This window comes from Zea mays, chromosome 10 (assembly GCF_902167145.1).
Source record: "Zea mays cultivar B73 chromosome 10, Zm-B73-REFERENCE-NAM-5.0, whole genome shotgun sequence".
NCBI classification, from domain to species: Eukaryota; Viridiplantae; Streptophyta; class Magnoliopsida; order Poales; family Poaceae; genus Zea; species Zea mays.
In genome coordinates, this window is record NC_050105.1 from 146,170,173 (window position 1) to 146,183,549 (window position 13,377).

The following is a 13,377-nucleotide window of genomic DNA, read 5'->3' on the forward strand; positions in this document are numbered from 1 at the left end:
TCACCACAGACCACCAACTCTCAGAAGACAAGAATCAGTTTACTTGCCAAACGGTTTTAAAAATGATTCTGATTTTCTAGGAGAATCAGGAGGATCAGCTCCTCATGAGGATCAGGATCTGGAGCTAAAGAAGCAGGAGCTGGAGCTTTGCCAAACAGTCCCTAAATCACCAAAATACTTAGAAATGACCTAAAGGCACATTTCCCTTTCAGTAAACAAGTCACTAAATATGAATTTAACAAGTTTTCGAGAAAAAACTCTTCTCCAACAGTTATGTAAATCAGTTCCCTAAATTTACAAACTCCCTACAAAACTCAATTTCATCCCTACATTTGCCAACCTTTTTGGGACTTCTTAAATCAACGTTGGTACTAATCCACCATGAAAAATCACAATTTTGCCATTGTTTTGCGTTGTCCCATTGTCCTGTTGACCATAAATCCATCTCCAGCGCCCAAATGTCTTGATGCCGTCACTGCTAGATAACCTCTTATGCCGAGACGTAATCAGAGCACATCCTGTGATGTCTTCACGCCATCACCGTGACCGTCTGGTCTTTCATCGATAACTTCGACTTCTGAAGACATCAGGGAAGGTTGTCGATATTGATTTCTACAGTCAGCTCAATTAAAAATAGGAAGCATACTCGCTTATTTTTTTGTTGACGTAGACAACTTTCAAAATTAGCAACCAATAAATAGGGAATTGTTGAAGCACATACATTTTTATACTCCTTAAAGTGTTTTAGCAACTTCTTAAATTTATAATTTAGAGTGCTAAATTTACATAACTATTGGAGATGCTCTTAGCTTAGCTAGGACAATGGGCCGGTTGCCAGCGGCTATAGGAAATGGGAATTGAGGATGGGGGAATGTGTGAGTGCGTGACAGTGAAGGAGGCTGAGAGCCAGAGACGGTGTCTAGGGTTTTTCAATGAGACTAGCTAAATGGGCTTGGGACAGTTGGGCTGTAGTGGGCTATAAGTCTACAATATTTTGGTCAAAACTGTGTGACTATCATCTATAATATTATAATGTACTGGGTTTAACAAACACATGGGTTCATGGGTATGAGTACTAATATCTCATGCTCGTACCCGTGTACCAGTTGGGTTTAGATTATCACCCATTAAGAAACCCGTGGGTTTAGATATTAGCCCATACCCGTCCCCTAATAGAGTAAAAACCCGTCGGGTTTCGGGTAGCGGGTACCCATTGCCATCTCTAGACAAGTGACACGGTGATTTTCGTACCGTAGTTCGGTCAAGCGTAATATGCTTGCCTAGTCCACGTTGTGGTGTCACAATGGACGAGGGTTACACTCAACCTCTTTCAAGTGATCCAAAGATTAAACTTGAGTACCACAATTTTGTTCTTTATATCAAATCCCTCAAGCGAGGAATCTCCATATTTTGGAGTCTCTCACGCCTTACACAACTGTTCTCCAATAAACACAAGAGTAAAAGGGGGAAGTTTCTACAAATATTCCAAAAGTAAATTTAAGATGTAAGATTAATAGTTTTATTTTATAACAATTAGAATCGGATAGTATCCACTCCATGGTAAAATAAATGTTAATAATACATTTATTTCATATTAATACATCTGTCTTTTTTAGCTTTTGAGTTTCTGTCTATGTGCAAATAGATGATTATTTTTCTGTTTATGCTCAAATAGTTGATGATAAATCTAAACACATAAATAAAACGAATACATTAATTATTGTATGAATTAATTTGAAAGTTAAAACGAATTTTATTTGAATTGGACGTTTTGTCGTATATTCACAAAGAAATATGTGCAGTCGCGGGCTGCGAGGGCGGGGTCTGGTCACGGAGCCGGTCAAGGTGCAGTCAAGCAGCGACGAGGGGAGGCAGGCGGTCAGAGACTCAGAGCGCGCAGAAGAAGCTGGCGAATCAGGGCGGCTAGTTGGACTTGACGACTTGTCACGTCCCGTGCGTGCCGAACTTGCCGTGCGCAGCAACCTACCTACCCCGGCCCACCGTTGCGGTCCCGTGCATGCGCAGCCGGGTTCCGCTCCCGCGGTCACCGGCGCCGGCCCCGGCCCCGCCTTCCGTTTCAGTGCTCTTCGGCTTTCACGCACCGGGGCGCGCGCGGTTGCATTTGCGTGCGCCGCTGGTACCCGACCGTGCCCGGTGAGTCGGTGACCGCGGTGAAGACTTCCGAGGCTCTCGTGGTAGCACGACATATGTTTCAGCGACCCGACTAGGCCTGTGCGTGGCGCGACGCGTTCCGATGCATGGTCCAAGCCTGCCTGTTTCAAGCATTTGTTACAGTGAACGAGTTATCAACCAGATGTTTTGCTGACCGGATAAGGAATTTTTGTTATTTTTTTACAAATGTTAAATTAAAACAAGAAACAAAATATTCATGTTTTTTCGGTTTGTTACTACGCTAAATTAAATCAAGAAACAAAAGCTCGTCAAATTAGGAAGCAAAAAAAAAATCAAATACTAGGCGGCAATCTAAGGTAGGAAGCCAAATCCGGCCTTTCTTCCTCTCGGAAAATACTTAAAAGGCCCTTGTTCCTTGTACCCGCTGAAGATAAGACCCACTAAAAACACGACCCACATGTCAGTGGAATTTCAAAACGCTGCCAGTTCCATCCCCATTCCGACCCTGCCGCCGCACCCACCCCAACCCCAACCCAACGGGCCGGGTCCCTTCAGATTCTCGACAGTCCGCGTTAAATAGGCCGCCCCGCTCGCCTTCCACTCCTCGTTCCCACACCCCTCACCGCGTCCGCCTCCCCTACCATCTAGGGTTTCTAGGGTTTTCGAGGAGGAGGAAATGGCGTCTGATAGGGTGCTCGGGACTGTGAAGTGGTTCAACGGAACCAAGGGCTTCGGTTTCATCACCCCCGACGACGGTAGCGAGGACCTATTCGTCCACCAGTCCTCCATCAAGTCCGACGGCTACCGCAGTCTTAACGACGGCGATGCCGTCGAATACACCGTCGGCAGCGGCAACGACGGCCGCGCCAAGGCCCTCGATGTCACCGCGCCCGGCGGCGGCCCGCTTGCCGGCGGGGAACGTCCCGACGGCGGCAACGGCGGTGGGCGAGGCGGATACGGCGGCGGCGACCGCGGTTACGGCGGCGGCGGTGACCGCGGCTACGGGGGAGGAGGCGACCGTGGCTACGGCGGCGGCGACCGTGGTTACGGTGGAGGTGGCGACCGCGGCTACGGCGGCGACCGTGGCTACGGGGGAGGCGGCGGCTATGGCGGTGGGTACGGTGGAGGCGGCGGTGGAGGCGGCCGCGGCTGCTTCAAGTGCGGCGAGGAGGGCCACATGGCAAGGGACTGCTCCCAGGGCGGCGGCTACGGAGGGGGAGGCGGCGGCGGCCGCGGCAGCGAGTGCTACAACTGCGGCCAGGAGGGCCACATCTCCCGCGACTGCCCCAACAAAAGGCGTTAGGCGCGGCGCCACCGTCGCGTCGGATCCGGCGGAGTCCCATGTCGCCTCTCGCCGCTTCCCTACCCCTCCAAAGGTATCGCTCGGCTGACTCTTGCGTGAAGTCGTCGGAGCAAACTATCTATCAGTAGTACTAGCAGTGTCGTTTCGTTTTGGTCTGTCGTGGCGTGGTAGTAAGAAATGCAAGTGAGCAGCACCAGTATCTTTCCGTTTGAATCAGTTGTAAGGCAGTCATGGTCATGGTTGGCTCTGCCGGATCTATCTGTCATGAACTATCTATATTATATCATTATCAATGTTATGCAATGAGTCTTTGGCATTGAGTTAAGGTAAAATACTGGAATGCCTTTGTTGATTCTTTTGGTTGGTTTTCGTTCTTGTGTCGTCTGTAATCTTTGCAGGATCAACTTCGGCGTCCTTTTTGTGTTAAATTATGATAGCGGAGTGGGATTGTTGTCTTAAGATCCTTTTGTGTTGTATTATGATAGTGCATAGTGGAGTGAGACTGGGTCTCAAAGAGATGGGGAAATTACTACTATGACGAAAATTCGAGTTCATCAGAATAAAGGATGAAATGTATTGGGGGGAGAAGGAGCCGAAAGGTGAAGAGTGGTCAGATGGATGGTGTATTGGTGCGGTAAAGTGTGCTGCAAAAGCAAGCAGGCACCAGGTGCAGTGCTGCTGCTGTGCAGACTGGCACTGGCATTGCTGTTTTGGCAACAGAGAGCGTCTGGGTCTGGGTGGCATGGTATGGGTCTGCTTCATGCACGAGCACGGCGCCAGGCTCTGTTTTGTCCGCATCGCGGGGCGGTTGTGGAAAAGCGAGGGGCGGTTTCCATTTCTGTTGCAAAGCCTGACAGCTTAGCGAGACCTTTTATTTTTCTGATTTCCTGCTTCGATTCCAACTTTCATGTGGTGTGTGGTACGGGCAGTAGTTGCGACGCGCAATTTCGCATCTCATAGGCCATGAACGATCTTCATTTTTTTTCCTTGTCCTCCGCTGGGTTAATGTTTGTCCCATGTATTAGTGGCGAAGCCAAATCGCAATCTCCAAATTTGATTGAAACGAATCCCAAAGTTTTCATAGTTGGGTTCATTCCAAGAAAAAAGTGAAAGCTGATGTTTCGCACGGGGAATCTTGCTTGTTTCGTTTCGCGCCAAAAGTGAAAGCTGTGTGTGGATCACGTTTTCAGGTTACACAAGTACAGATCTAAACATCCGGCCTGTGCCCGAGTATATCAGATTTACGGACGCTGTTAAGTAATTTGTTCTTGTTTGCCGAACGATGAAATTCCTGCTATGAACGCTTTTCTCTCTCATGGAAGTTCAGTTCTGGACCGATACGAAAGGCATCTTGAGTCATTGGTGACCATTGTTGGGGAAAATGAGATATCTCTGCAACTTATTAAGGTAGTAACCAAGTTGTTTGTGCAATCTCAATCGTCCGATGAAGCTCCTATCCCGTAGCACACCACACATATCACTTTTTTGCCTCCCGACCCTAACGTCGCCCAACGTCCTCCCCTCAATCTCAAATGTTAAACCGTCCTATTCGTCAAAATCTCTCGTACTGAACCATCCCGTGGCATGAAGCTGCTTCGTCTCAACTGACTTCGGAGCTGAACATTATTAGCGTGTTTTGTTTGAGGAATGAGGTAGTACATCAATTTCTCAGTCCTCACTTTCTTGTTTGGTTTGTGGAATTGAATAAGCTGATCTATCACTATTTTATTCCTTATAAGCCAATAATTTATGGAATAAATTTATGATACGTCATCTTATTTAAAATGGATTGATTGTTCAAACCAAACACCCCTATCTTATATTGACACAATTTGTTTCAGACCTGCAGCATCACGGCTCTCCTTGATCCGGAGGTTGCACGGGTCATGGGCCCCTGCCAAGCCCGAGTTTGGCCCAACTGCGCAGGTCCATTCAGGGCGGCCCACTCGGCGTCCAGGAAAAGCCGGACGAGAGGGCCGCAAGTGTCCGCGGTTGTCGAGATGATGCAGCTTTTGCTTGGAGCTTGGTGAGCCCATGGTGCTCGACCACACATAGGAGAGCATATACCAGAATGGAACCCAGTACGCAATAATATGCTGGGAGCCTGGGATTGCTGGTCAGTACCGCCGATTAGGACCAACTCGCTTCCTCGGATGAATGAACGCTAATTTAAAAGCTTCGTTCTTGAGCACGGAAGCACGACCTTACTTGAACAGGATCTGTTCTATAGGATCGTACCGTTGCACCCTTGATTATTAAGGAGGCAAGGTTGATGAACCATGACCTGTGGGCCAGAGCGTGATTAACGGCTATTAAGGAGGCAAGGTTGATGAACCATGACCTGTGGGCCAGAGCGTGATTAACGGCCAGGACCTGCTTGATGTCTGTTTCCGGAGCTGTAGAGGATCGTTCCCCCCTTCTGGGGTGGGCTCATAGGTTGTTGACAGGTTCTCTTTTTTTTCTCAGCATTGCTCCTCGTTTTTAAGACTAACGCGCCTTCTTGTTTTTTCCATCAACAGAGCAAGAGCTACAGTTTTTTTGGCACTCGAGAAGTTTCTTCAAATCTGACTTCATGCGATTGTGCGACACACATGATTCTTTCTACTCGATTTGCAGAAAGTTCACAGTTGTTTCCATCTTTATTTTCTTGTTGGTTAATGCAAAGCTACGTATTCTACATCTGTCTGCAGATTCTCGAGTGCTAGTCTCAATGTCTTTTATTCTCTTCAGTTTGCAGTAGTGATACTTCAGATGTATAATCTTGTTTTACTATTTGGTTTTGTTTATTTCGACCCTCTTCCTTTCTACGCTTTTACTGCAGGCTGTGCAGAAGTTGATTGACGAGGAATTCGAAAGTATTGTCCATTTGCGGACGTCGTGGTTTCAAAATAGAGTTTGAACAGCACGGCATGGCTTCATCAGACTTTCTAGAGCAGAAAACAAACTTGAGGCTCTTCTGCAGGTTGTGTAAACTCTTGTTTCTCTTCCCTTCTGTGCACACGCATCTGTCTTTCCATACACTTGTATATAAATGTATATATATACACACACACACACGAGCGCACATTGTTCAGTTATTGTTGCTTTTTTTTTTGGTCTGTAATTTAGCTATGTCAGAATGACGGATCGATGATTCCAAATTTTCAATTGATAACTGTTGTGAAAACGTGGAGTATGAATAGAATCGTATATCCACGGTTAACTACCATGGAAAGGTTCCAGCTGGACTACAATCATACTAGGAAAGTAGGGAAGAGCTGAGCGCGTCAAGAAGGTAAAGCTAGAGCAGGCACGACCAGAATGAAGCCCACGCATTAATATTACACATAATAGGACAGCATATAGCAGAATGCAGCGGCCCAGTCCCGCCGATTAGCACCACCTCGCTTGCTCAGATGAGGGAACGCTGATTTAAAAGCTTGGTTCTCGAGCCCGGTAACACGACCTTACTTGAACAGGATCTGTTCTATAGGATCGTACTGTTGTATCCTTGATTGATAAGGAGGCAAGCACTTAAACCTGGTTGATGATCCATGACCTGTGGGTCAGAGCGTGATTAACGGCCGCCACCGGCTCTGATGCCTGTGTCCGGTGCTGTAGATGATCGTTCCTCCGCCAGTTCTACCTGGCTGGGGTGGCCCATGGGTTATCTGACGGGTTGTCTTTTTTTTGTGTCCTGCAAAAATATTGCTGCTGTCTACCTCGGTTTTGAACACATATCTTTCTTGAATTTGGGATTAACGGGGAAGTTTGTTTTGGACCATGCTTAACTCCCATGTGTGCTACATGCATGCGTTGGGTCCTTACCAGGCGTTAGTTAGTTTTGAGCACTGCACACCGAGGAAAAAACGAGACGATCCTAGCTAGGCGTTAGTTACCGGATATCTTTCTTCTGAACAAGATCTGTCGTATACTCGTATACAGCTGCGAAGCATGGCCTGTGGGAAATGTAAGGGCGTGATTAACGGCTTGGATTGGAGCTTGAGACATGGTGTTAGAAATAAATGCGACACAAATAGGATCAATCACAGAGAAGACACGGATTTAACGTGGAAAACCCCTCCAAAGTGAAGGGGAAAAAACCACGGGCGCCGGCCGGCAACTTCTCACTATTTTGGGTGGTTACAGATCGCAGGAGATTTACAATAGAGAGATAGATATCTCCTGCGGCTTACAAAGATATTTATAGAGGTGAAACCCTAAAACGATCCGTACCGCGGGGGGCTCCGCCCCCCGCACCCCCCAGGCGTCCCTGGGCCTCGGGAAGGCCAGTTGGCCTCGCTGCGCTCCGGCCCAAGCCTCCCGGCGACGGGCCTCCGCTTCGCTCGCCAACTTGGCCGCCTTCTTCAGAATTTGGATCACAAACTCAACAAACTCCACCTTGAGACAAATTCCTTGTAGCATCATAATAGCAACCTCCACCTTAAACAAATGCATCATCATCTTGCCGGCGCCAACAGCCACTAAGGGCTAATTTATAATACCAACTAAGTTTGAGCATAGCTCAAACTTAGCAACAGAAACATGCTTCGTCATCATATCAGCTGGATTATTATCAGTACTGATCTTGCATACCTTCACCAACCCTTTATCAATGATATCACGAATGAAGTGATAACGAATATCAATATGTTTGGATTTCTCAGTAATCATCTGATCTTTGGTGAGATGAATGGCACTCTGGCTATCACAATAGATGGTAATGCAAGACTTAATTCCACATAGCTCTGAATATATACCTTTCAACCATAAGGCTTCCTTAGTAACTTCTGCAATTGCCATATACTCAGCTTCTGTGGTAGACAAAGCAACAGTATCCTGTAAACGAGCTTTCCAACTCACAGCACAATCTCCAATAGTAAAGACATAACCTGAAAGAGATCTCCTCCTGTCTAAATCACCACCATAATCTGAATCAACATAGCCAATCAGACCATCTCCAGATTTACCAAAACATAAACAAGCACTAGAAGAACCACGTAGATATCTGAAAATCCACTGAACAGCTTTCCAATGCTCTTTACCAGGATTAGACATGTATCTAGCAACAACGCTCATAGCATGAGACAAATCAGGACGAGAACAAACCATAGCATACATGAGTGACCCAACAGCACTAGAGTATGGAACTTTTGACATATATTCAAGCTCAGCATCAGTTTCAGCACACTGTTTAGCAGACAGTTTAAAATGAGGAGCCAACGGAGTACTCACAGGTTTAGTATTTTGCATGTTGAAACGACGAAGGACCTTCTCAATATAATTCTTCTGGCTCAAGTACAGCAGTCCAGACTTCCTATCCCTGACTATCTCTATGCCAAGGATTTTCTTTGCAGCACCCAGATCCTTCATATCAAATTCGCTACTAAGCTGTGCCTTTAAAGCAGTGATTTCCTTCATGCTCTTGGCAGCAATCAACATATCATCAACATATAGCAGCAAATATGTAGGTGATCCATTAACAAATTTTAGATAAACACAACTATCATATTGAGACCTCTGAAAGCCCTTAGAAAGCATAAATGAATCAAACCTCTTATACCATTGTCTGGGAGATTGTTTCAGACCATATAAGGACTTCTTCAACCTGCACACATAGTCTTCTTTTCCAGGAACAATGAACCCCTCTGGCTGGTCCATATAAATGTCCTCCTCCAAATCACCATGTAAGAAAGCAGTTTTCACATCTAACTGTTCAAGCTCATAGTCATGTACAGCAACAAGACTAAGAAAGGTACGAATTGAACTATGCTTGACAACAGGAGAATAGACATCAGAGTAATCAATTCCTGGAATCTGACTAAAACCTTTTGCAACTAGCCTTGCTTTAAAGCGCGGAGGCTCTTTTGGAGTCATACCTTCTTTTCTTTTGAAGATCCATTTGCACTTAATTGCCTTTTTACCAGAAGGCAGCCGAGCTAGTTCCCAAGTGCCATTCTTATCAAGAGACTCCATTTCTTCATGCATAGCACCCATCCACTTTTCACTATCAGTACACAATATAGCTTCTGAATAATTCAATGGTTCCTGAACATTATCAACTTCTTCAGCAACAGTCAAAGCAAAAGCAGCATTGCACTCTTGAATCAGTCTTTGGGGCCGAACTATCTGCCTCCTAGTTCGGCCTTCAGCAAGAGACTGGGGATGAGACTCCACAACAGGTGATGAAATTTCAGAAACAGAATTTTCAGCAGGTTCAGCAGATGGTGGAGCATGATCATCAACATCCCCTCCGTGCTCCACCTGCACACTGATAGACTCAGAATTCTGGTTAGTAGCACTGGTAGATACAACCGAAGGAAACATGGCAGATTCATTGAACACAACGTTTCTACTAAAAAATGCCTTCTGTGTATCAGGATTCCACAATTTATATGCTTTAACACCAGATCCATAACCCAAGAAAACACACTTAATTGCTCTAGGCTCAAGTTTACCATTATCAACATGTGCATATGCAGTACAACCAAACACTCTCAACTGAGAATAATCATAGGGGGAACCAGACCAAACCTCAATTGGAGTTTTCTTATCGATAGCAGTGGATGGTGAACAATTGATTAAATGACAAGCAGTGGAAGCGGCCTCAGCCCAAAACTTGCGGCTCAAACCTGAGTTGGACAGCATACACCGAGCCTTGGAGATTATTGTTCTATTCATACGCTCTGCCACACCGTTCTGCTGAGGTGTATATGGTATAGTGTGGTGCCTCACAATGCCCTCCTTCCTGCAGAAAGAGTTAAAATCACCAGAACAAAACTCCATACCATTGTCAGTTCTCAGAACCTTCAGCTTCCTCTCAGTCTGCTTCTCAACCATAGTCTTCCAAACCTTGAAAGACTCAAAGGCATCTGATTTTTGCTTAAGAAAATAAGGCCAAACTCTGCGTGAATTATCATCAATGATAGTCAACATGTAACGAGCACCACCATGTGAAGGTATACGTGACGGCCCCCACAAATCAGCATGAACATAATCAAGAATATTTTCGGTATTATGAATAGCAGAACTGAATTTTACCCTTTTATGCTTACCGAAAACACAGTGCTCACAGAAATCAAGAGTATCAGCATGGCAACCATCAAGAAGGCCTCTCTTGCTCAATTCTGCCAAACCAGGTGCACTCATATGGCCAAGGCGCATATGCCAAATTTTAGTAGTCTCAGAATCAGATGTAACAACAGCATTAGCAGAGCCAGAACTACCTCGAAGCACATATAAGTTTTCAGCTTTCAAATCACCTTTAATAACCACAAGAGAGCCTTTTGTTACCTTCATGACACCGTCACCGGCGGTATACTTGTAGCCCTTTGTGTCCAGAGTACTCAGAGAGATGAGATTCCTGGACATGGATGGAACATGTCGTACTTCAGTCAATGTGCGTACAATCCCATCGAACATCTTGATCTGCACGGTGCCCATGCCAACAACAGTGCAAGGGGAATTGTCACCCATCCGAAGAGTACCTCCGTTCTGCACAGCTTCATAGGTACTAAACAGAGATTTTTTAGTGCAAACATGATATGAGCAAGCAGAATCGAGGATCCATTGGGCATCATCAGCAGCACAACCAGCAAAGGCAATAAGAACATCACCATTATCAGAATTATTTTCGGATGCAACAGAGACAGTACCTCCAGTCTTACCCTTCTCCTTGTTTCTCTTCTCCTTGTTCTGCAGTTTGTAACAGTTCTCAATTACATGGTTCGTCTTCTTGCAGTATTTGCAAAATAATTCATCGGATGGCCCCCTTGACTTGGAGCGACCCCTCTGGTTCTTCCCCTTTCCTTTGCCACCTGAGTTGGACTTTTTCTGATCAGTGCGGCCACGGACATACAAAGCTTCTCCACTCGAGCCAGCAGCATCTTCCGAGTTAACCATCTGTCTCATCTTTTCTTTCGCAGTCAAAGCTTCATACACTTCAGCCACGGTTAGAGTATCACGACTGTATAGGATGGTATCTCGAAAATTGCTAAACGATGCAGGGAGGGAACACAGGAGAAGAAGAGCTAGGTCTTCATCATCAAACTTTACCTCCATAGACGTCAGATCGGCCACGATCTCCTTAAACACCGATATGTGCGTCAGAACGGATCCTCCTTCCTGCAACTTGTGGGAGAACAACTTCATTTTGACATGCATCTTGCTGGTCAGATCCTTTGACATACAGATCGACTCCAGCTTCAACCAGAGAGCAGCGGCAGTTTTCTCTGCCAGAACCTCCTGCAGAATATTGTTAGACAGATGAAGGTGAATATGTGCGAGCGCCTTACGATCCTTGCGCCTCTCCTCATCAGTCCACGTCCTGGCATCCTTGTTGCCAAATCCATCTAGGGCATCATCCAGGTCGCGATCAGATTGCGAGAGAATTGCCCGCATCTTCACCTGCCACAGCGAGAAACGCGTGTCGAGATCCAGCAGCGGAAGATCGTACTTCATTGTCGTCGACATCCGTGCGCCGGCAGGAAACCCTAGCACACCGATCACCAAACAACCTCCTCTGATACCACTTGTTAGAAATAAATGCGACACAAATAGGATCAATCACAGAGAAGACACGGATTTAACGTGGAAAACCCCTCCAAAGTGAAGGGGAAAAAACCACGGGCGCCGGCCGGCAACTTCTCACTATTTTGGGTGGTTACAGATCGCAGGAGATTTACAATAGAGAGATAGATATCTCCTGCGGCTTACAAAGATATTTATAGAGGTGAAACCCTAAAACGATCCGTACCGGGGGGGGCTCCGCCCCCCCCACCCCCCAGGCGTCCCTGGGCCTCGGGAAGGCCAGTTGGCCTCGCTGCGCTCCGGCCCAAGCCTCCCGGCGACGGGCCTCCGCTTCGCTCGCCAACTTGGCCGCCTTCTTCAGAATTTGGATCACAAACTCAACACATGGTATGATGATCCGATCTATGGCGGTAAAGACCTTGGCGGGGACAGATGCTGCTGATGGAGCCAACAGCACCGGCGGTGGATGGCCCCGATCGACGGGACGATCCTTTTTTTTGTGTCCTGCAAAAATATTGCTGCTGTCTACCTCGGTTTTGAACACATATCTTTCTTGAATTTGGGATTAACGGGGAAGTTTGTTTTGGACCATGCTTAACTCCCATGTGTGCTACATGCATGCGTTGGGTCCTTACCAGGCGTTAGTTAGTTTTGAGCACTGCACACCGAGGAAAAAACGAGACGATCCTAGCTAGGCGTTAGTTACCGGATATCTTTCTTCTGAACAAGATCTGTCGTATACTCGTATACAGCTGCGAAGCATGGCCTGTGGGAAATGTAAGGGCGTGATTAACGGCTTGGATTGGAGCTTGAGACATGGTATGATGATCCGATCTATGGCGGTAAAGACCTTGGCGGGGACAGATGCTGCTGATGGAGCCAACAGCACCGGCGGTGGATGGCCCCGATCGACGGGACGATCCTTTTTCGCGATCTATCTGCCAGCAGTCGTTCCAAAAGCCGCCGTGCGCACATGGCAAGGATGGCACAGCCCCGGGCCGGCCAACTCGCCGTGTCTCCTGCTGGCGGATTCCTCTGTCAACCGCATGCGAAGATGCAGCACAGCACGGTCGTCGCGCTCTGGAACAGGACGGGAGACAATAGGAGCAGTCGTTTGACTATCTCAGGTGTGAATGGTTGCCACATATAAAGAGCGTCAGGTTGAATTCATGTGCACAGTTCTTCATACCTACAGCTAGTCAGCTACAGCAGCAACGAACAGTAGATTGATCTCAACTAATTCATCAATAGTGAGTTCAACACCATCTTCTAATTGTTAATGGAGTGGTCTTTTTTTTCAAACGCCATTGGTTTCTGACAGTTTGGGGTGGTTAGATCAGTGATTCTTTGCTTGTCACAAGCATTAATGCAGCTGTACTCTGTGTTATGTCGATTTCAATATTGGATGTGCATAGTCGGAAGCTCAGACCGAG

The 13,377-nt window shown here is 46.6% G+C and overlaps 1 protein-coding gene, 1 non-coding gene and 1 pseudogene across 2 annotated transcripts; all 3 read left to right on the top strand.

The window, feature by feature from the left end:
- The first annotated feature begins 2,686 nt into the window (after positions 1-2,686).
- Positions 2,687-3,739, top strand: LOC100285240 (uncharacterized). Its single transcript, NM_001158134.1, has one exon. The coding sequence runs from the start codon at positions 2,810-2,812 to the stop codon at positions 3,434-3,436; it is 627 nt and encodes a 208-aa protein (NP_001151606.1). The 5' UTR covers positions 2,687-2,809; the 3' UTR covers positions 3,437-3,739.
- Positions 3,740-5,634: 1,895 nt separating this feature from the next.
- On the top strand, positions 5,635-5,881 carry LOC111590392 (uncharacterized; annotated as a pseudogene).
- Positions 5,882-6,876: 995 nt separating this feature from the next.
- LOC111590388 (small nucleolar RNA U3) lies at positions 6,877-7,096 on the top strand. The gene has a single exon (XR_004853517.1). It is a non-coding gene; the product is annotated as a small nucleolar RNA U3 (small nucleolar RNA).
- The last annotated feature ends 6,281 nt before the right edge of the window (positions 7,097-13,377 follow it).